This window comes from Stegodyphus dumicola, chromosome 9 (genome assembly GCF_044657685.1).
Source record: "Stegodyphus dumicola isolate Sdum_Otavi_A_Nest chromosome 9, ASM4465768v1".
Lineage (NCBI taxonomy): Eukaryota > Metazoa > Arthropoda > Arachnida > Araneae > Eresidae > Stegodyphus > Stegodyphus dumicola.
Window position 1 is genome coordinate 122786692 of NC_140776.1, and position 24597 is coordinate 122811288.

Below are 24597 nucleotides of genomic sequence, written 5' to 3' on the forward strand. Positions count from 1 at the left end.
AATTTTGTACATTTCACCTTTAATTAAAATAAGTGAAAAATAATTGTTTACTGAAATTTCGAAAAACTACTCCTTATCCCTCTAAACGCCTGAAGATGTTTGAAACTTATAAATGAGTATCTTCTAAGTCCTTTTTTTCAACACTTCGATTTAAATGTATGTAAAGACTGTTAATTTTGATTTGTGTTTTGTCTGAGGTACGCAAACTCTCTAACTTGTTTAATAAAGATTTCATAGTTATTTTAACTTATGATCCATTAATAAAGCTGTGGTAAGTACAAGATAGTATACTCAAAAGCATTAGCTGTGTTAAATCCACGACGTATCAAAACGATTTTTATGCAATAAGCTTTTATTTAAAATGGATACGATGACACTTACAATAAAAGAAGAAAAATAGCTTATCACATTGTTTGCGTGTTACGTAGGAATTGCTGCATATCGGCGTTCTCCTTGAGTTATTTACAGCCTTTATTACGCTGAGAATACTGTTTACTGTTCCGAGTGAAGTGTTCATTTCTTTCTGCTTATCTGGGCGTATTCGAATAAGTATCAAAGATCCAATGACACGCAACAATATGTTACATTTCAATTTAAATATCCTTGCTTAATCTTCCGATGATATTTCGATAGGCCTTTATCCGCTAGATCTATTGAAATAAAATTTAGGCGCTCGCATAGTTATACTCAATTAGCGAACTTTGGAAAGCTTGTTACGAAGAAGTAAGAGTACAGCAGTAGTATAAATTAGTCTAATTTAACTTACCTTATTTATATTATATTATTATTATCAATAAACTATAAAGCTAGAAAATAATACATATATTATTGATTCACATACTGCTCAAAAACTTTTAAAATTAGTGTTATTAATTCTTTTTCTAGTTCAGCTGATTATTTATCAGAAAGGTTTCTTTTGATATTTTTTGATGTATTCCAAAGCTGAATGTTAAAAATCATAATTCCTCTTTTTTAAAGAATATCTAAATTTCCATAGCTAATTTGGTGCTCTTTTTACCTGTTCACCTGAGGAAACTACCTCACTTTTGCCCTGGTTCTGATTTCCACTTTACATATACTTTTATTTAGAATTTATTTATATTTGGGACTTAAATTCTTGAAGAAATCCGGACCTTACCTGTAAACATTGCTTTTACTGATAAAAAAGACTCAAAATTTTTCGTTCTTCCCCCCATACTCTTTGGATATGTTTATACGAACTGTTAACGCACAAAAATACTCATTTAATGTCGGAAAATACTGAAAAATATCAAAATTTTTAATATAATTATTCTTTGTTTGAAGCCGTGGTTGGCAACGACTTGTAGAGCAATTTAAAATGGTATCCTAAGACTTTTATTTTTATCCTTAGACTTTCATTTCAAGACTTTTATTTTTTAAGAAAGAGAAAGGTACTATTTTTAAATATTTAAAATTGGGAATTTCAAGATTCTAATAATGAAATCCATAGGAGTTATACGCCTTATTATTATGAAATAATTTTATGATTTGCATTCTACGAACTGTTTAGATGTTAGTTTTAAGGTGTCATGAAAAGAGTGAGCTCATGTTGCTATATAGTTATTATTTATTGTTACTTAATTATGTCTTCCAGCACTACATCCATACCGTAGCGAGTTTCACGTATTAGCTTATTCGGTTCGTTAGAGAATCGGACTTACACTACATCTTTCTGTACAATTAATTTTATGTGATAAGAAATATAAAAATGAAAATTGTACAATATCTAGAACATTTTATTTAATATTAAAATGAACAAGTTTATTTTATTTATTTATTTATTTTTCTTTTATATTCATTCACGTATTTCGTATTCTTCAATAAATCAATCTGAGAATACTGCAGAAGTGAGGATATGCATCTCCAGCCTGTTCTAGAAAGCCAAAAATAGAAACATTCAGGTTTCTTCTTCAATGCTTACTGCGATGCTTTGCATTAGATGTGCCAAGACGGACTCGTTCTCGTCCCTCAATTTCTTTTCTGCAGCATCGAACTCCTTTCGCTTCTGAACCTCGCAAGATGCTGTCTGCTTCTTAACTTGCGCCACTTTCGGCTGCAGGTCACAGATGATGTCACTCAACCGAGCACTCTCTGACAGTAGGTTCGTGATATCGCGGGTGAGCCGATTCACACAGTCCGCACTCGACAGCCTCTTCTTCAGGCCATAAGCGAGGGAGCTTTCGTAGCAGCTGATGAGGGAATCGATGGACACTTGGTTCTCCCTCCTCACCATTCTCAAGAGGCGGCCACGTTCTGGACATACCACACATTCCTGACGGATCAGCTCGTCGAAGCACTGGTCATACAATTCACGACGGACGTCACATGGACCGATCTCTCGGGCGCCACGTTTCTGGAGCTCCTCATCCAGGCGCTCTTGGAGGCGCATCACGTCACTTGAAGAGGCAGACGCCCTGGAGACTTTCTGGTACCAGTAAGTATTATCTTTGTCGGCTGTCAATAGTTAATTTCAGATGCATTCTTGAGAAAATTTTTTTTAAATTACATATTAAACAAAATGAGAATAGTATACTATTTTTATACTGTTCTGTTATTAGGAACGGGTTCAGAAATGTATGTATGCATGCATATATGTAAGTACGAATGTATGTGTGTATATTCATATACACATATATGCACATACATATAAACACACTTTTATATGTTCATATATTTCGGAATCCTATCCCGGTAACAGAATAGTACCAGTATTTCCTTCAGTGTATAAAATATTTCCCCAATTAAGGACAAAAAGCAGTTAGTTACACGTAGTGACTCTGTATCTAGAAACATTTCCATAAAATCTATTTTCTTATCGTTCAAATATCGAGAGGGGCGAATTGTGAGAATTATTCTGTATCCGAAGAACACGGTTACGGTAAGAACATGAAACGATGACAAATGAAAAGTTGTCATGGATGAACTACAGGTATTATCGCAATCGTATTTCTTTGAAAGAAATCTACATTTCCATAAGAATACATAGTAATATTAACATTATAATATCTAATATAAGATTTCCATTTTTACTTACCTGTTTCTTGAATCTCGCTCGCTCTTATCCAGTACTTAAACATAATCCCTAGGCCTCAAATTATTTAATATACCTGGACACCGATTTGAATGATGTCTGATACGTCCGACAAGTCCTCCCCATAGTGACCGTTCTCATCGTCTTCGTCACACTTCAGTCTTTATAACTAGGTGTAATGATCTTCAGAATCTTCAACAGTGTTAGATATACCCTTTTACTTGAAGCCTTTTACTATTGTTTCTTCATTAATCAGAGCTTATGCACCCAAAATCCAAGATCTAATCATTAGGACAAAAGCGAACACTATGTCCATGAACCTATTTTAAAATTTAGGAAAACTCCTTTTAGGAACGCCTAGAGGAAGGAGAGGTAAGGGCTTAAAATATTTTAAGAGCTAAAATGCTAGGTGGCAAAGTACGCAAGGGAAAGAATATACAAGTAAATTTTAAAGTGAATCAATAGTGATCAAGGGGGATCCAGCTGGGAGTCTATAGCCGAACATACGTTGGCCAATTAATCGGCATAGTCGATATTCCAATGATGATAAAATAATAAATAAAGAAATTTTAAAAAATAAAAAAGATAATTAAAAAAATTTATTAATTAATAAAATTGACGATAAAACCTTTATTGATGTAAAACTGCATCACGTATTAAGAATGAAATCTTCAAATAAATGTCAAGGTTAAAATTATTTAATATAATTAAAAACTTTATAATATTTTTTACGCAAGAAATATTAAGAAAAATCTCATGTGGACACCATACTACTTCTTTATATGGCCTCTTAAATTATACACATTTTTTGCTGCATTCCAATTAAGCTTATTTCCTCGAATTATTCTAACTTAATAAACCGATTCCTAAAAGCAAGTTGAAAATGACCTAAAAACTTGCAAATTTTTGAAGTTCAATTACCTGGTCAATTTTTGATGTACAGCAGTAAACATTTTTGTATTATTACTTTTTTTTCATAAGGAGCATAAAACTTTCCCAAATATAAGAACCGAGAGATCCCATTAAAAGTTAAAATTTTGTTATTTGTCCATTATCAGTCTTATTTTTAAATTTCGTCTTGCCCAAACATGAATATTTTCGTCATTTAATGCATTTGTGATTGGAAGTATATGTCTACGAAGTAAGGGTAAGGAGGTGCTTATGTATAAGAACTGAGATACCGTGTATATATATATGGAAGTACGATAGAAAAAGACAGGTTCACAACTAGACTACCAGTCCCATATACAAAATTTCAACGCTCTATGCTCTTCTTCTTTGATTTATGCGAGTTACATACGTACGTAGAGATGTCATGAAAAAATCTATTTTAAAACCATTTTGCGATTCACTTTGAAATGAAGAACCTTTAAGCCAGTCCGTACAAACTGATTTCACGCAAAAAAATAGTTAAAATGTATATTATCTTCGAAGCGAATTTTTTCGCTATTACACTACCTCCTTTAGTTCATGCAAGGAAAAAAAATCACTGGAAACTCGAATAGAACAACAAATTCGAACAAAACAAACCATCATGAAAATTGCGACGTTACTTGTAAAAACTTAAGAATTGTTATGCGCATGGTTGCCAGAATTCGGCGAATCCTGAAAGTATGGAGATTTCTTATTAATGTAATTTCGATATTACATAACTACGTTATTTACTAAAAGTTAATTTAATCAGATTCTTACATACATACGTTACATACCTTTATTCACTCCGTACGTATAGACATCAAACAAAAAAACAGTCAAAAGTGATTCGGAAACTATCTAATGGGTATTTTCGTTGAAATATGTTATGCGAAATGTTTCATAATTGCAAAACGTCCTTTACTTCGCACAAGTTAAAAAAAGAAAGAAAAAGCGAGAAAGAAAAGGTGTCCAGAGTTCAGGAGCGGCTGCTAATAATCCTTCAAACATCAACTTCGGCTTCTTTTTCCTCTGACGGAAGATTGAAAATAGTAAGCATAATTAGTATTTTACAATGAAAAACCACTACAATAACATAATTTTATTACGAGAAATGATGATAGAAAATGACGACAGATGGTTAGCTGTTTGTTTCTCGCATATGAACAGTTCGGTAACCCTTTGTTTCTCGCCACGGCAGAAAGGGCCAAATTCATATTCTCGCCAAAGCCGTTACAGAAGACAGGTACCGACAAGAAAAAATAGTGCTGATGATAAATTTTCATTTAGAGAGAAAAAAGAATTAAAACTACTATGGCAGATACTTGAAGAATTAATATGCATTAATACCTCAAACACTATTTTAATATATACGTTTAAATAAACTATTTTATATTATTATGCAATATAAAGTAATTTAATAACTGAAATTATTCCACTTATTTCGAGAATAAAAAACAATTTATATTACTCTGAGAGTATAGTAAATAAATATGTTTCCATGCAAAATAATTCAATATTAAAACGCAATATCTTCAGTCAAAAAAAGTAATAGCTGTTCATGAAACTACCATTCCATATCTGGCTGTGCTTAACGAAAGTTTGGCCGTTTTATTCTAAAAGAAGGTCGACGAATGCCATTACGCCGTTATTAGAGGCTGGTATTATTAAAGCTGTTATGATAGGAAAGCTTCCATACCTTTCATGATCCTAGGCGGCAGTAAGACATCAAGCATGTCCAATACGTCTGCATTTCCCTCGGCCATCAACTCGTCAATGCTCATTAGAATCATTTTTTTCGCCTTCTCCTTATTGGCCTCAATGGCAGCTTTTGTAGAGTGGTGTAGCACCATTTGTGGATTCTCGTATTGCACTAGACTCGACGGGAACATTTCTTCAAATGGCGATTACAAAAACCAAATTCCGAAATGGCTGTAGTTTAAGCAATAGCACGTGCATTCCTCCAGGAAATGGGCGGTTTGAGTAAATGAGTCGGTTAACTGCTGCCATATCGTGCAATAATAATTACTTATTTTAACTGTGAATAATGTTTATGAAATGAGCCGCCTAAAATACGTAGTAGAAAAAAAAAATATAATTTAAAAAAAAGGTTTTTATACAATAAACTTTTATTTAAAATGGATATGATATTTAATGCACAAAAAGCAGAAAAATAAAGTATCCTATAGTTAAATGGACATAATAAAGTCAATAATCTTATTTACAAAATTCATCTAATATTTTATGTCGCGAATAATAAAGCCCGTGATAAATTTTAAAAGAACTTGGCTCACGCAATTCAAATGAATCAATAGATTTCGTTATTTAAGCGTTTCACACTTTTATTTTTTGCGCTATTAAAACTGTAAATGAATTCTGTAAATAGAATTATTTAATCTACTACTTCCACTAAATTATATAATAAATTATACTTCTCCTTTAGTGCATTCATTAACATATCCATTTTATTTAAAAGCCTAATGTATAAAATCCACCTTTTTACTTCCTTGTACGAAGTAAAAAGGAAGTATTGTAATCGCGAAAAGCTTCAGGCAGCATATTTTAACGAAAATATCCACTTTAACCGCTTTCGAATGCAATTTAACGATGTTTTTGCGTACTATTTATACGTAAGGACAGAATAAAAGACTCTTTTCCTCCAAAAAAACTAAAAAACTGCTTTAAAATGAATTCTGAAGAGAATTTTTCGTGGCGTCTGTACGAACGTATGTACGTACGAGCGTACGTACGTATCTCGCATAACTCAAAAACGAGTAGCCTCAGAACGTTGAAATTTTGTATATAAGACTACTATAACATGTAGATGTGCACCTCGTATTTTGGTTTAAATCGGCCGCGCTAAACGTATATAAATATATTTATAAATATATCCACTCTGTTACCCGGCTCAGTAATCTCAGTTTCTTTACTCTTATATGTTTGTAAATTGTACAGTTTTTGCTTTAAAAATGATTGTATTATGTTGATTTTATCTTCCGGTTATGGTTTTTATGTCTTTAGTAAATCTGTGTGTAATATTTTTAGAATTATCAACAATTATAAAGTTGTCTTAGTGCCGCTAACCCTTTTTTTTTATGGCGGCCATTGATGTTTACATTTGAAACAGGAGACTAGTGGATTTGTTGCCAATCTAGAGAAACTTAGCTTCGCAACAACAAAGATAACGCATTCATTTATTATTGCCAATTAAATCATGCTTAATTCTTTCTGGAATTTTTTCGAGGAAATAAGTGTTTGAGATTTACTTCGTAATTTTTAATATAGATATTTTGAGTTTTTATGTATTTTTGCCTTCTCGCGAAGTGAGAACTGAATTAATTAAATGAGAAATACTCAATCGTCTGTGAAAAACTGTTTCTTTTTTGTTTTGTTTTCTTAATTTCTTTTATACATCATTCTAGCTTTATTATAGTATTTGAATAGAACATGTGGCAACGATTAGATAGTTCTATTCTTTAAATGATATAAATTTTGTGCATTATGAGTTATAATATGAACGAAATATATAAGTTAACTGTTATATAATTATTGGATTATATAACAGTTAATTTAGTTTCCGTTATATATTTATTAACGTCGTCATTATTAACGTCGTGTTATATAATTATTAACCGGAGTCGCTATGGTAAGCAAATACTAGAGTGAATTTTAAAGAATGCATTTATTCTACTGTGGTTTATGCGCTGTCGGCGAAATAGATTTAATTCAATCCAATAAGTCTAAATGAAATGCAAGAAAAAATGCGTATAATTTAATATTCCGTACAAGGAAGTCATGTGGTGTACACATCAGATTTTTTTTTAATGCATCGAAGAAAAAATTAATAAATAAAAGAAAGAGGCTAGGTTGTCATTACTTATTCTCAAGTTTTGTCTAATTTGTTTATTTTTTGTTTAAATAAGTTGTTTAGTGATTAACTCAACACATTAGAATTATTTTAAATAATTATAAACACAAAAATTAAATTAATTAAAATAAATTATTAAGTTATAAAGACCCAAATTTTGCTGGGTTGGTGATGGAAGATCTTTTGAATTCTGATAAATTGGAGCTTCTGTATAATGATTCAGACGTCCCAGCCTATCTGCGCTAAACGGCAGTAAAACCAATCCAGACTTGACGTTAGCTTCTGCAGACATTTTCGATGTTGCTGAGAGAGAAGTAATTTACGATCCCGTCTCTGGCCGTCGCGCGATTGTTATTACTTTTAATTTTAGCTCTAAGAAATAATTAAGAAATTCCGTTAGACACAGATGGAATTTTACTAAATTAAAATGCCTTTATTCTAGATCTTGAATCTATTTTTGGATCTACTTCTAGTTTCTGTGAAGCAGGCGAGACTATTGATTGCGCCTTTTCTAGATTTACTAATATCGTTTTTGATATTGCAAAAAAGTGGATACCGAAAGGCAAGCAATTTATCTATAAACCTTTCTGGAATAGAAGACTTGCCATTCTTAAAGAGAAATCCTCTGTGGCTCGTACTGCTGCTGAACAATCCAAGAGACCTAACGACATTCAATAAAGTGTGTTGCTATCCTTCGTAAAGAAATTCTTTCTGTTAAAAGAAACTATCTCAATGATTTCATTTTTAAAATTTACTATGAGAAAGATGGCGAAAGAGTTTACAACTATGTGAACAAAATATAGAATAAGAAGATTGCATTCACTAGAGAGCTATTGAAAATTGGTAGTTGTGTTTTAACTGATGACAGAGATATTTCCAATGCTTTTAATTCTTTTTATTCTTCTAGACAGCGCTTGAAGAGAGACCTCAAGATTTAATAGAAATTTCTTAGACAGGAACTTTGTCGATCCGTCTCTTGCCTAAATTGTGGATACTAGATTTTTTTTATCAAGACTTTAATAAGGCAGAACTTATAGAAGCTATCAGACATGTCAAGAGTGGCAAGAGCCCTGTCCAGATAGTTTCCACCCTGATTTCTTGAGGCACTTTGGAAGAAATGCACTCTCTGTGTAATTGGAGCTCTACAAGTACAGTTAGAACTTTGATGTTCCAGCGATTTGGAAAAAGGCGATCATCGTTCCTATACAATCACAAAATGGATAACACACCACGCGAAACCATTGCTATGCATTTGTTTCAACTTATCTGGTTTGCATTTTTGATAACAAATTGAAATGGACTAAGCATATTGAATATGCCATCTCAAAACCCAAGAAGAGATTCCCCATTCTTAAAAGACTAGACTAGTTAATTCTAAATGGGGATGTGACAGAGCTACCCTTATAAGACTTGTGCCGCCTCTAACTGGTTTTAAATTATTGCACGAAGTGCTGGTCTCAGCCTCGGATAGAGTGTTGGTAATACTTGATGTTTTCCAAAACCAGGCTTTATGCTTAATCTCTGGAGGTGTTAAGATTTTTATTTATATTAACTTGTAAGGATCCTAAGTTTTACTAACGTTTATTTTATTTTAAATCTTTACTATCACTTCTTATTTTCTACTTCCGGCCAGAATTAAAAACTTTAACTTATTTATGCAAATTTGTCTTGCTAACGCCAAGTACTTAAGTTGTGGCTTTTTGCCAAGCAAGAGAGAGGAAGGAGTTATTAGAAGCAGGCCACTTGCCATAGTAGTTTTACTCGGTTGCTGGTTGCCTTCAAGGCCAGAGGTTTAATCCTCTTGATAATTTTAAACGTATCGTAAGTTTAGCAGCTCTCTGTACTACATACGGCTTTTTGTTAATTTACGGCCAATCTTGGAGTTAGGCACTTGTTTATTAATCCAAAGTTAGTTTAGTTAGAATTTTAGTTAATATTTTTATAGTCTTACGTTCAGACCACAAAGTGGTCGGTCTCAGTATTCCGAAGTTTCGGAAATCATTGTAAAGAGATAAAAATAAAGGGTTTCGTATACCCTTCCTGTGTGTATTGTCTACTTCACAATTTATTGAACATAGCTTCAGTAAGCTCCCTGTTCCGAATCAGGACAGTTAATGTTTCCAAAGCAAGTAAAGAGGAATACCAGTCCTGATAAACTTACAAGTTTCGAAGCTCTTTGGCTGGCTTATGTTTGATAGATTGGAAAGAGAATGTTTTTAATGTGATTGTCAACAGTAATACTTTTGTTTTCATACCTTTGCTTTAGAGCCTTGGATAAGGAACTGTAACTAGCATCTGAGTTTTCTATAATTTTTGCTTCTCTTTTTGGTGACCCACGTAGATAGAAAAGCTTTTAGTTTTCAGAATTTTCAGTTAGGCTAATAAACTGGCTTTTAAACAAGTTTCACTCCTCAAATCTCCAACTGAAAAAAGGAGGAGAGATTTTCAGAAGTTTTATTGATAGGCTTTTTAAACTGATCATTAATACTTGAATTCAAATGCGTAGAACTGTCAGTATTTTTAGACAAGTAGAGTTGGTTTCACTAATTTTATGCTTATTAATCAAGGTTTTTAGATTTACCTCTGAATGCTACAGTTCTTCGTCTAGCTGCGATAAAATGTTTCAGGTTCTTCAAGATCACTTCTCTGACAACTTTATAATATTCCTCCTTAAGAAATTCTAACCTTTCTTGAAATTTCGAAATCACATGCATTGTATTATTATATGTCATCACATGCGTTATTATCCTGACAATATAATCTTCTTCAACTATCTCTTTTAAGTTACCGCATTTGCGGTTAAGGGTCGTAATCACTGTATCTGTAGTCATTGCTCTGAAGATTGCAACTGCTTAATTTAATACACTGGTAAGCTTGAACCAACTATACGGAGGTGTACACTTGTTAAGAAATAAGCACAGTGGACTGTAATTGAAAATTTTTTATTTAAGAATGTGGCGTAATTTGTGTAAGTAAATCTTCGCTTGTTGCTGGAGCTTCCTGCCTTGAGCTGAGTTCGTAGTGACTCATTCTTGCTATTAGAGGGCATATAGAGACAAGTTGGTAGAGACGTTAGGACGCATATTACGTAATAAAGCTATCTGACGGATTACTTGGCAGTTTGTTTCTGTGTCATTTGATAAATTCTGCACTATATTTTGATCTTATTTACTTTCATTATTCATCTTTTCTTTGACAACTTTATTCATTTCAAAAAGTTTATTATAATAATATTTTGATCACATTAACGGTCTTATTGATCACAATAAGCGATGTATTTTCCATGTTTTTTTCTATAGAAAAGGGCTTGCTTTCGACGATTTGAAAACAATATCCGAATGATAACATTAACCGCAATCCCATCAAGAGGTTCCTATTCTAGTCTGATTAAAATAAGCAGTTATAAATTGTCCTCAAGCTGTACATTGTATTCATAATTTGCTCTTCTAACAATTTTCCTTTCTAAGGGTAACTACCCCAAACAGCATGTTCTAAGGGTTAACATGTTACAAGTTATACCATAAAACAGTGTTTTCAAAGGAAGGAAATAATAGAAGAAATTGTCAATTTGGAAAAAAAAAACCTTTTTCTTAAGCACTCCAACTGCAGAGTGGTAAAGTCAATGAATACTTATAGCTCGATCCAGGTTCAATACCACGCGAGTTGTCTGGCTCGGAGGAAAAACCATGAAAACGAATCATGCACAGTAAGATTGAACATGAGTCAAAATTATAATATTCAGATGTCTTAACCATTTGGCCACTAATGAGCCTGAGACGTAGATACTTAAATAGCAATCGTCGAGGCCCGGTAAACACTTCTTTTATTTCTTGGCGAGACAATGTTTTTGTTGCATACCAACAATTTTGACGAAGACGCAAATGAATTGGAGCAAAGTAAGCTCATTCTTGAATAAATTTTTACGTTTCTGAAGTAAATCGGAAAACCATACATGCAAGTGAAGAAGACAGAAAAAGAAAGGAGCATATTAAAGCATAAATATTAGTTAAATTATGCACTGGTTTCGAAAAATTAAGGAAACGACACAAAAATAGCGATAACTCGTTCAATAATAAGCCATTCCGTATAAAATTTGAAAGTGTTGTCTAATAAGAGGTGCTGAGTAAATTTACAGTATGCAAATTACTTCAGCTGCAGTCGAAATACGTCATCTGTTAGGAGCATTAAATTATATGTTTGACATCAAGCCTGCAAATCTCGATGTGATACTGAGATAGGACATCTCTATCTACAGGATATCCAATTCGTAACAATGACCGCTAGGCATCATTTGCGCGAAGGACTGCGATGGAGAGCTATTGGGAGAGTAGAGGCAAGACAAAGTCACACAGAAGTGGCCAGATGGCTAAATGTGAGTTCTTCTGTGGTTCATGGACTTTGGCAATAATTTCTAACCACATATTCGGCATCCAAAGAGGTTCAAACAAGGACGGCCAACCGCTACGACGAGCGCCGCTCACGCTTCTTGTTGTGAGCACGAAGGAATAGAAACACAAGTCAGACTTAACTCAGATCCTCCCTTGGAACAGCCACCAAAACGTTGGTGTCAACGTGAACCGTGCATAGGAGGCTTCACGAAGGAAGTCTGTACACGAGGCAACCAGCCATTTACATGCCGCTGATGTCACGAGACTGAAGGGAACGTTTGAAGTGGGCATATCAACATATCCACTGGACTGCTGATCATTGGAGAGTTGTTCTGTTTACGGATGAGTCTAGGTTTAGTCTCTAAAGCGATTGTAGGCGTTATTTGATTTGAAGAGAACACGAAATTTGTTATCCTCCATGAAATATCCGAAAAAGAGATGCATCCGGAGGAGGCAATCCCTGTGTTTGGGGTAGTAGCTTTTTGGGTGGACGCACAGACCTCCATATCTGTCCACGTCGAACCACAAATGCTCAGGCCTCTAGAGAGGACATCCTTGATGCTTATGTACGCCCTTACGTCGGGGCAACAGGTAATGATTTCCTGCTATACGACGACAACGCTAGACCGCACAGAGCTTGCATCGGGAATCTTCAGAAGAGCAAACAATTCAGAGCATGGAGTAGCCAGTTGATCACCGAATCTGAATCCTATCGAGCCTATTTTGGATGCTTTAGGAGGATGTATAGCTGCTCTCAGTCCTCCTCTTCAGACCCTTGCCACGCTTACAACTGATTTGCAAGACAATAGCTCCGACTTCCTATGGAACTGATAGACCATATAATTGACAACATGACAGATATGCTGTATTGCTTCTAGAGGAGATCAAACTCCATATTGAAGGCAAATTTCTATTCCAAACTGACACATCCGACTTGTTTATTTTATACATGTGCTAATTTTTATTATATCATATTTTTCTGGTAATTTCTTTGCATGTTATTTATACGTTACTATGTGTTGTCTACTGTAGTTCAGTTTCATTAAATTCTGCATGTAACTTTTTGAGAAATCGTCATTTTTGTGATTTTTCATAATTAATGAGAACCAGTGTTTATATATATACTATATATTACGTTATTTACTCTCGTATTATGGGTTTCTATTGACTTTTACTGGTTTCTGTTGGTCTCTGTGGGATTTCTTACTGGTTTTAAAATGCCCTATAGAAACCAGTAAAACTTTCTACTGGTACCTATAGAATTTTTGTTGGTCCCTACTGACTTTTAATGATTTCTATTGATCTCTGTGAGTTTTTATTACTGGTATCAATTGACACCCATACAACCAACATCAATGTCAGAACTTTCTACTGGTATGTACTGGTTTATATTGACTTTTACTGGTTTTCTTACTGGTATCAATATAATAATAAATCTTCTGTTGTTTTTATGGGCTTATTCTAGTGTTATATCTGACGTTAATAAACTTTTTGTAAACAATAAAATTAATAGAATGAAAATATGATCTCTTTAAGATCATCAGTGTAACCTGGAACCTAGTCGTTTTAGTGAGGGTTTTTACTAAATATGCTTATTTATTTTATTAATTTTTTTTTCTGAAACAATAACAGTAGTCATATACACCACACACAACGAGGTCTCTCTAAGGCGATCAGCCGCAAATAAAAATGCATCTTTGCAAGTGGTCGCCTTAGAGAGGTGATGCTCAATACCAATATAGACTCACGTTCTCAGAAATACGTTTATCTTTTAGAGGTGGTCGTCTTAGTGAGGTTGCATCTACGAAATGAACCTCTCTAAGGCGACCAGCCACACTTGCAGAATTTTCTTTGTGAATGGTCGCATTACAGAGGGAATGTTCAATACCAAAATATACTTATGTTATACTGGCCTCTTTCAGAAGCGACCGGTATCAACCAATATCTCTTTTTAATGCGACCAAGTTCATTCACAATCACAAAACTATTTTCTTCGTATTAACGCTGATGTTAGGAAAAAAATTCCCCCTCCCTCCCCCGCTCTCAGAAGAAGTTTCCCAAACAAGCAATATGGCGCCATTTTAGTTACTGTTGTGCGATGGCTTAATTGAAGGCAAAACGCAGAAACGAATATCTCCAATTCGACATTAAATGCGCCAAGATGGCCAGCTCAAAAGTAAATTTTCCCCGAGAAATACTTTTTTCTTTCCTCTGCTTCAAGCAGCAACACATTGTTTAAAAAAATAGAAAATCGCTCAATTAATAGTTTTTTATCATTCTTCTTTTAAAAGAGGGCAAAAACTTTGTTATATAATTTTTTAAACTTAAAATTTTATATCAGATACATTTTTCGATACTAAAATTTTAAAATCATAAACGGCAAAGAGTCGAAAAAGAGAGCGATTTTCAAAAATTCGTCAGAAATTTGGCGATTAAATTACAATTTTCCCACAAATTTCCTTGAAAAATATTTTTCTGCTGTATTCAATGATACAAACAGTAAAGTTTTGATATGTTTAGTTTGTTTGTGAAATGAAGATATGTGCAAAAAATATATTTTACACGTAAAACAAAAAAATCTAAATCAAATTTTGAAAAAAATTCCCTTTACTTCACTGTCATCGAGCAACAGTGATTGTGGAAAATTTAAACTCGATAGCTTATCAGGATGTAGTTTAAAAATCAATGACAAAATTCCAACCACATTAAAACGCCATGAGCTGAACAAATAAAAGCCTTTTAAAGTACTACTGTGTGTGTGTGTGTGTGATTATGGCAAAGCCTCGAGGGCTATCTGCCTAAGGGGAGGGATGCCTTCGTGGAGGACTTTCTAAGGGAAACTGGCTCGTATGCACGTTACACATGGGGAAAACCACGAAAACGCTTATGCAGCCAGCCCGTTCGCGGGATTCGAACCTCGGACCGAACTTTTAAAGTACTACAAAGCTACTTAAAAATTACAAAATATTGTATAAAATTTTAAAATTTCGCAGTTTCAGAAACTGGTAGAAAACATTTGATACAATTTAACTTTTTATTAGCAATAACTCTCAATTCTTAAAATAAAAATTCATAAATTTATTCGAAAACAATGCGCTTGAATGAAAAATAATAGATTACCGTTTAAAAATCCACTAGTAAAATATTTTTTGATGCTAAAATTTCTTCCGTAGTTAATTTATTTTTTTTTTCCTTTCCAGTATAATGTATTGAGGTAGGAAGTTCATTTACACAGAAAATGAAATAAATATTTATTTTTTTTTTTATCTACCCCGAATCGCATGTTAAGTATGCAGAATATTGACCTCTTTTCGAATGCTTTTCATTTATGTTTCACGCAAAGACTTGATGTAATTAAGATGAAAGTTAAAGAATAAATTTAAACGAAACAAAGAAATAAATATTTCAGCACTGCTGTTTTTTAGGCATATATTCAAAAGTAAGCATTTGGAAGTGTCCTTCTTGAAAAGGGTTGTTAAAATAAATTATTGCAAATAATGTTAATTCTTTTTCTAATCAATATACGGAAGTAAAGAATTTCGGAGTTAAGATGATATAAAACATTACAAATATATGTTTTAAGTAAAAATATATATAAATTACAACTACATATATAAATTACAATTATATATTTGAAACTTTCTTTGCGTCGACGGAACTATTGTTTGTAACCTTTTTCTCTTCATTTTCGATAACAAATAAACCTTTATTTTGTTTCAGTCATTTAGGCAAACGGGTGCTTCATCGAGGATCACAATGTATCTCTTAAACAGTTTTCATACAGGTTCTACAAACTGTTTTGCGTTGAACCACATGCCTCGGCAAAAGACAGTGAGCATTACGTTTTTTTTTAGCTTTTTTTAATTTGTAAACTTTGGTTTATTATTTTATTTATTGTTACTACAGATCTACGTAACGACTTTGCAACTGATTTCTGAGTCGACGAATTTTCTCTTGTTTCCAACGATTTAACTTCGAAACATGAAAAACAGTATGGAGATTTTTCGATTATTTTCCGTATAGAAGTAATGATTGACTATTTTTCCCCTTTTGTATTAACAATGTTGCTTACTTTGCACTTCCAAATTTTAATATTATGCATTTCACAACGTTTCTGTAATATGGAATAATGTTGAAAGAAAAATAAATTTAAAAGTAGACGATCATCCTCATTTGAAATAATAACCGGTTTCCAGAAATGTTTATTCAATATATTTGCTTTTCTTTAATTATTTATCGAATTCATTATAAAATATGTATTATTTAGTAAACAATCAGTATTTGACTTGCTCCGTCTTTCGCGTTTGGTAAAAAGGCTTTCGTAGGTTTCTACTGTTTTCTTAGGTTCTTCGATTTTACCGAAAGTTTTATTTAGAAAGCCATGAATAGAAATTTTCTGCAGGTAATTGTTCCAATCCAGGCTGTTTTTCCGGTCATATTCAACCGACCCCTTCTTGCCACTTTTTTTTTCATGGTAGGGTTCTAAAATTTCGAAAATAATCTACTTCTTGCTTTTCTGTAAAATGCAGGTATCAGTTTTTAATAAATTTCCAAATTCTCTATAGAATATCTGCAAATACCTTTATCGAATCTATACATAACACTAGAGAAGCTATATTTAAAATTATATGGAATGACAATTTTTGCCCTTTTTCTCTTTAGTTTATCGTTTTTTGTCCATAGGGACTTTGTCCCTGAAGGACTATTGTTTTCATTTTGCAATTTTTCGTTGAAAACTTTAAAAGGATGTATCACTTTTGAAATCGCTGCCACCAAATACTATCGCTCTGTCCTATATTTGAAGAAATTAAATAGCGAAGAATCTGCATAAATATTTATTTTTTTTAGATTTTACATTTTTAATATGGACGTAATTTAAAATCTAAAATCTTTCAGATTTTTATTTATGTATTTTTATGTATTATGTATTTTTTTAACTTCTAAATTTTTATAGCATTTTGAGTAATATTTTGCACAGTATTGCATATACGATATGAAAATTTATATAATACGAAAATTAAATCTCGTGAAAGAGTAAAATGAATTTAAATAATAAAAATTGGTTAAAAAGCTAAATTTGTGCTGTTAATTACAAAATTTTAATTTGTGAAAGGAATGTTTTTGATTATTATATATGGAGCCTGATAACAGAAATGGTTCCTTATTTTAATAAACTTAAAATCTAATCAAATATATTTTATTTTACTTAATTGTTTAAATCAAAAAGATATTAAAAGTTTTCATTATTAAAAAACAATTACATCTAAAACCTTTTATGCTCTTTACCCTCCATGTCACATACTGTTTTAAAATTTATAAAACGTTAAAAACTTCGATTCAAAAATGAAAATTTAATTCCTTTTTTTAATTCCGAAAGAAACTTTTTTTGATTTTACAATGCTTTTAAATAACCAAAAGCTTTAATAGAAAAGTTTTCATAGAAAATAAAAACAGAAAAATTTTTTAGAAATCTTTAAAATGTTAGAATGATGTCCGAATTTTTCATAAACTGAACCTAATATTTTGAGTAGAATTATATTAGTTGACTGCAATAATAAACAGTACTTTCTTAATTCTATGTAAATTTTACAGAATCAAGTTCATATAAAATACATTTGTGGAAGAGATCTAGTCTCTATAAAGCAAGTCTGTATAGAATATCTAAAATAATCTCTCTGGAATCTCAACACATAACTCTATGGAAGGTATGTCTGAACTTTAATAGAATTTTACAGAAAACTTTCATAGAATCTTTTATAGAAAATTAAAGCAAAGACGGTTATTTAGAATTCTCTATAACTATGATTCAGTTTTCTATAATTTAGATCTCAGACCTTCAGTAAAATTATACTAGTTGATTCTATGGACATAATATTAGCTTCTATACATGAGATCTTTAGAAACTGTGCCAAAAGTTTTATAAAATCTCTCGATAAATCTCTAAATAAGTATCTACACACATCTGTGTCAAATCTCTCTACAGAAATGTGTAGAAGCTATACCTAACATTTTACGAAATTCTAACAAAAATCTATGGCCTAGTTTATAGGAAACTGAGCCATAATTTTAAAGGATTCTCAAGAATTTTAGCATTAGATATTTTTGTAGAGCTCTATGAGACATTTTCGTTGGAGTAACTGTGGAAATTCGCTTCGTAAGAATCAAAACCTATACCAATAAAGAAGGGTGTCCGAGTATTTGTCTTTCTTAAAAATTTGAAATTTTATTTAAAAATTTTTATTAAATTTGGCCCACTTGATCTTCCAAAACATGAAACGGTCACTGCCTACATAAGATTTTAAAAAGCCATCCGACAGGGTGAACACTCAAAGCGTATTTACTAGAACTTTGCGCTCAGACATACATCTTACGTTCACTTCACCGTTGTTGCGTCCCGTTATCAGTTTTTACTAAAACCGTTGCATAGTGCCGTGTTCATTTACTCTTTAGAATAGTGTAGAACCTCTAAAGCGAAATTTAAGAGCGCTACGTATCAGTTTTTCGCGAATATTTCGCAAACGGTGAAAAATTGCAAAATCCATGTTGGTTTCCCGAAAGCTCCTTTCCGAAAAAGCAAAACAGCCGATAATATAATATAGCAAGTATCAGTTCTTATTAAAACGGTTGCACGGCACTGCCTTACTTCTACACTGTTCTACAGTTTTATTCGAGCTTAGGAAAATTTTTCACAAATAATCCTAAATCAAAAGAGGAGGAAAACCACTTTCTACCTGAAATCTCCAAAATAATTCCCTCTATCTCCTCAAATGAAATCTCTTCATTATGCGTAAAGCCCGGGCAATGCAGGTTATTTCAGCTACTTGTTAATGAAGTATGAAGGATATTTTTAAAACTTTTGTGTAACTTTTATATTTATTCTCCAAATTCAACGTCTTATACTCACTCCATCCGCCTAAATGAAACTAAATCAGCTAATTGTAAATGAAGCAGACGTAGGACTTTTAAACACTGTGTAATTTTTTTCGAAATTCTCAGAATGTAATTTTTTATTCGTGCTCTATCTCATCATTTTTATGTAAAGTAATTTACAGCTGGGTTGATTTACAATTGAAATATTGATCAGAATCATAAGCAGGGTCAAGCTTAAAAAATGTTAAAACAAATAAAAGGTGCAAAATAAATGGATTTTTTTTTTCTTTTTTTTTTCTTTTTTCTGCGATCATTTTGGTAGACCCATACTTCATCAAGGGTCATAATGTATTTTCATTTATCTCTCCTTGAATAGTTTTCATTCAGGGATTTAGAAATTGTTCTGCGTCGAGCCAGATGTCTCGCCAAACGCTTGTGAACACTGTGTTTTTTACCTTTCTTAAGTTGTAAATCTTGGCTTGCTATAGTTGTATTTAAAGACATTTAAATTGATTTCAATCTTTGGACCTCAGAAACAGTATATACTTTTCCGGGTATTCGTTTGAAGTCTTCTTTTCGTGTAGAAATAATGATTACAAGTTTTTCCCTTTCCACTTAGTAATGTTTCTTTAAAAATTTTAATACCATGTATTTCAAAAACATTTTTTTTAATTAAAGAATAGGAGTATTTCTCTTCGGAATGCACAAAAACATATCCTTCAATCCACAGCTTATTTACATGCAACATTTTGAAAGAACAATAAATTTAAAAGTAGTATAAGATATTTCTTCCTTTAAATAATAAGCTGTTGCGAGAAATTTTTATTTCGAAACTTTTGCTTTTTTATTATTCGTTATCGAAATCGCTCTAAAAATGTGTAAGCATTTTCTGTAAAATTTTATGCAATTTGGTGGAAAATCTGTGACCGATATAAGAGACTGAACCATAATTCTAAAGGATTTTAAGGAATGTTAGCATTTTTATAGAGATCTGTAAGATACTTTTGTAAAGATTAGGTTTGGAAACTCGGTTATTAAAAAGCAGGATTGTTAATAAAGCATATATAAGACCTTTAAAAAAACCTTTGCTTAATTTTTGTTTTGATTCTCCGAATGTATTTCTTTATTCATTCTTCATTTCACCATTTTTATGTGAAATAATACACATTTGCTTTAATTTGCAAATGAAACATTATCAGAGTCGCAAAGAGAGTTAAGCCTAAAAAAAGGTGAAAACGAATACTACAACATATGAATTTGAGTATCTTTGTACTAATTTACCAGAGCATTTGATACGAAAGAAGCAAAAGAAGGAAGTATTCGCATCTTATCTATCTTTAGGCGAAATATCGATTATAAGGGATGCGTGACGTCACATTACAATCGATAACTTTGCTGCCCAAGGGATCAATTATGCAAATTTTTCCATACCCGTGGAGCAAACTTCTTTTTTTCTTTCGGGCTACGGAAAATAAAATTAAAAAAAAAATTGATATGAACCCAGCTGGCTGACTGGTGCTGCATGTTTAGAGTTTTATGATTGTTCGGTTCATAACATATGACGAACCGTTACACTTTGCATGACTTGTATCCACATCAACCATACGGCTGTTGAAGTGGTTAATTTTTTATTACAGCTATGTAGTGAATATTGCTTTTCCAGATGTTCGTGTTGTTTCAAGATCCTTGCTAAAAGGACAGTGAAAACTTTGCGATGTTAGATCCGCAACTTTTGTCTGCTGTATTCAGAAATTGCTAGTTTTAGATTCTTATAGTAGTTAAAATTGCATATTTTAAACGTTTCAACATATTATTTTTTCCCCTCGTTGATATTTTTAATTTAATATTGTTATATGAAAGTACCTTTTCTTCACATTTAGGTATTTAATATAAACGTTTCTTAAATAAATCATGTATACCCACGGCTTTCAAGCACGCCACCTAGCGACCGACGAAAGGAATATAGCGTTCTGTAAACAGTAATAGGCAAGCAGTTAATTAAAAGTAGCTACAGCAAGACAGAGTTCGGAAAATGTTAAATGGCATGAGTAAAAAAAGTTTAAAAAAAAAGATTTTTAGGAAAACAGTAAGAGGTAGAAAACAAATAAAAGAAAAAAAAACAACGTATTTAAGGATGTAATTCTTTCTTTTTAACATAATGTAAATATGGTTTTCTATAATAATACCAACAGTATTCAGCGTAATGCTAGTTTTAAGGAGAATAATAAAACATTTAAGAAGCTAACAACGCATAGAATTACGACGCCATTGGTTATAATAGTTAAATTCTCGAGTTAAAATGCTCAGCATTATTTTCTTTTCAGAAAATGAAATATGTCACAAGAATTCATTTCTTCGATATCCTAAGTTATTATTTCGATAGATCATGTAAAAAGATAAGTAAGCTTTAAAACTCAAATTCTGTGGGAAAAAATAAAAATATAAGTTAAATATTATATCAACAAATTTAATGAAAATTCATAAATAATAATCCTATGAAGCACTGTTTTATACCTACATTCTACTTATAACAAGTACCTCTCAGTTAATTTTCAATAATTTCGTTTTTACATCTAGCCTTAATATATCATTTTCATTATTCATTCTATAGAGTCTTATGTTAGCTATAGGGAGAAAAAGTGAAACTTCAACTGTGCTTTTGCCTGGATTCGAATCACGGATTATACAATGCCATACAAAAGTGCTAATTATTTACCACTATGACCAGGGATGTTAAACTCATAGGTACACTTGGGCCAAACAAACAAGGTTTAACTTTAGGCGGGCCGCCAAAAAAAAAAAAAAAAAAAAAAAATCAATATTCATAGAAACGTAGATTTATTTCGAATAATACAATAATAAACATATATATATATATATATTTATATAGAAAAGAACAAGAAAAATTTAATGTTTACGTCCTGATACTTGACATCTCTTCTCTGCTATTATCTTTCCTATTTCGGTAGAAATTTTGTTTGCAGTGATAACTTTCAACGCTGAGCCAAGGTCAGCATCATTAATACGGTTTCTAATAGGAGACTTATTACCTTTCATGACTGAAAATAACTGCTCGCACCGATAAGTGCTACCAAACATGGAAATAATTTCATATGCGAATTTTCGAGTATTTTCAAACCTGGCTGGTAAATATTTTTAAAATTCAGGCACGCCTACTTCAATGAATTTTGCTTTCAAATTTGAGTTGCACTGAATCTCGATCACCTCCATTTGTATATGGTTGGGTACTGAGTCAATACTTATTGAGAAAATCGAAGAAAACAAAAAAAAAATTTGTCTTCGAGGGAACTAAAATCATTAAACCTCGTTTCAAATTCAGTTGTTAAATTTGAAATTTTTTCTGCGTATTTTTGATACGAACAAGTATCATCTAAACTTGATTTCTTCATGCTGCATGTCGGAAAGTGGGTCAAATCTTCATTTTTAAGTTGTTTTTCGCAAAGAACTAGTTGACATTTGAATGCTTTAATTATGTCAAACATGTTCGCAATGATATGATCTTTTCCTTGTAACGATAAATTTAAATCGGTTAAGTGTTTGGTTATATCAACCAAGAAAGATAAATCTTGTATCCATATTGGATCGTAAAACAAACTTACGTCTTGATTTTTCGTTTTTAAAAACTGACATATTTCTTCTTTCAAATCCCAGAATTGTTTGAGAATATTGGAGCAAGATAACCAACGTACCTCGGTATATTAGGACAAACCCGAATATTCACTATCTAACTCACTTAAGAAAGCAGTGAATTGACGCTGATTTAAACCTCGAGATCTTATAAAATTTATAACTTTTTTTATATATGACAAAACATTATCCATATTTATTACTTTCGTGCATAGAACTTCTTGATGTATAATACAATGCATATGATGAATGTTTGAACCGTGAATTTCACTAAGTTTTTTTCTTAGTAATGCTACGAAGCCCTTGTTTTATCCGGTCATTGATGGAGCGCCATCTGTAGCTACAGAATTTAATTTTGTCAAAGGCAGATTGTATTTCTGCAGAAGTCCAAAAACACAAGTAAATATATCTTCTCCTGTGGTAGTACCAGGCATCGGTATTAGTTCCAGTAATTCCTCAAAAATGTTAAAATTCTTGTCACAAGAACGAAGAAACACTGCTAATTGAGCTTTGCCACTAATGTCCGTGCTCTCGTCACAGGCAATGGATAAACTTTCGAAACTAGATGATTTTGCTTTGATCTGATCACTTAAATTCGCGGCTAAATCTGTAACTCTTTCCGCAACTCTATTTCGAGACAATAAAATTGATTGAAAAGCCTTCACATTTCCAGGACAAACAATTTCTTCAGCTTTCATTAGGCATTCCTTGATGAAATCATCGTCAGTAAAAGGCTTCGAATGTTTAGCTATCAACTCGGACAAGACGTAGCTTGCATGTACCGCCGCTTCACTTTCTTGCAATACTTTATTAAACATGGACTGTTGCTTTTTCACTCCTAACTTGAGCTCTGTCAACTTTTCTTCTTTCATTAATCCTTCGTAATTGTTATATTTCGATTTGTGTTGTTCATAATGACGTTTAATATTATATAACTTTGGTACATTAATAGTATTATTACATATCAAGCAGATTATTTTATCTTTTATTTCACAGCAAAAATATTCTAATTCCCATTTTACTTGGAATATTCTATGTTCGCCAGCGATTTTTCGTTTAATTTTACTAACACTTGGTTTTGATATAGACATACTGAATACAAAGGGCTGGAATAAACACGGTTAACGTTAAAAAGTTAACAAAAATTTATTCTTTCCACAAGAGATAAATCAAAATGCTGAAATATTTCTTCAAAAATATTCTAACAATATCACAAAATGTCAAACGTTTAGCAAAAATCAATTCAAAACAGAGAAACTAATTCTGTCTCACTGCGAAATCGCTACAAATCAATCACAGCATTAAGTAAACAAACAGTTCGCTAGAACTACAGCTACTACTGAGATGAGTTGTTCTCGGCTTTAATAAGCTTTATAATTAATTTCTCGAATATACTGGAAACATCTATAAATATCTGTATTTTGTGGATGGCAACAGCAATTACCAGATATTTATTTATTAGGTATTAAATGCACGCGCTGTTCTAATTTTAACCTTCCAACGCAGCTGTCTCTTCAAAAATCGTCTGCGTTGCTAAGGCAACATGAAGCAAATCTAATTACAATTCTAAAAAAAAAAAAAAAAAAAACTAAATAAATAAAAAAACTATGAAATCCGTAACAATATGAATTAAGTAATAATTAATAATAAAGCAAAGTGCGTGCAAATGCATGCACCAATATATCGTACAAAACTATGATTGGAAAACTGAGGCCATGAGTTCGGCCACATTCGGCTAACGGGGGATGCGTACAAGTTCTGAGTGCACGTGTTCCCCAAAAGCCGAAGGTAGCTGAACGCAAGCTACTCACACGCATTTGTAATTTAAATAGTGTGTGTGTCAGCTCGCTGTGAGTAAT

The 24597-nt window shown here is 32.2% G+C and overlaps 1 protein-coding gene across 2 annotated transcripts in view; it reads right to left on the minus strand.

Annotated features, from left to right (window-relative positions):
- Positions 1 to 24597, minus strand: part of LOC118201377 (neuromedin-U receptor 2-like) — a 382934-nt gene that overhangs the window by 238918 nt on the left and 119419 nt on the right. Inside the window, exon 1 of one of the 2 annotated variants that reach the window (XM_085824038.1) lies at positions 5664 to 5942. The exons of the other annotated variant lie outside the window; for it this stretch is intronic. Coding sequence (XP_085680164.1) covers positions 5664 to 5856 — 193 coding nt within the window. The 5' untranslated portion in view covers positions 5857 to 5942. Of the gene's footprint in view, positions 1 to 5663; positions 5943 to 24597 lie in introns of those variants that run through there. 2 annotated transcript variants of the gene reach the window in all.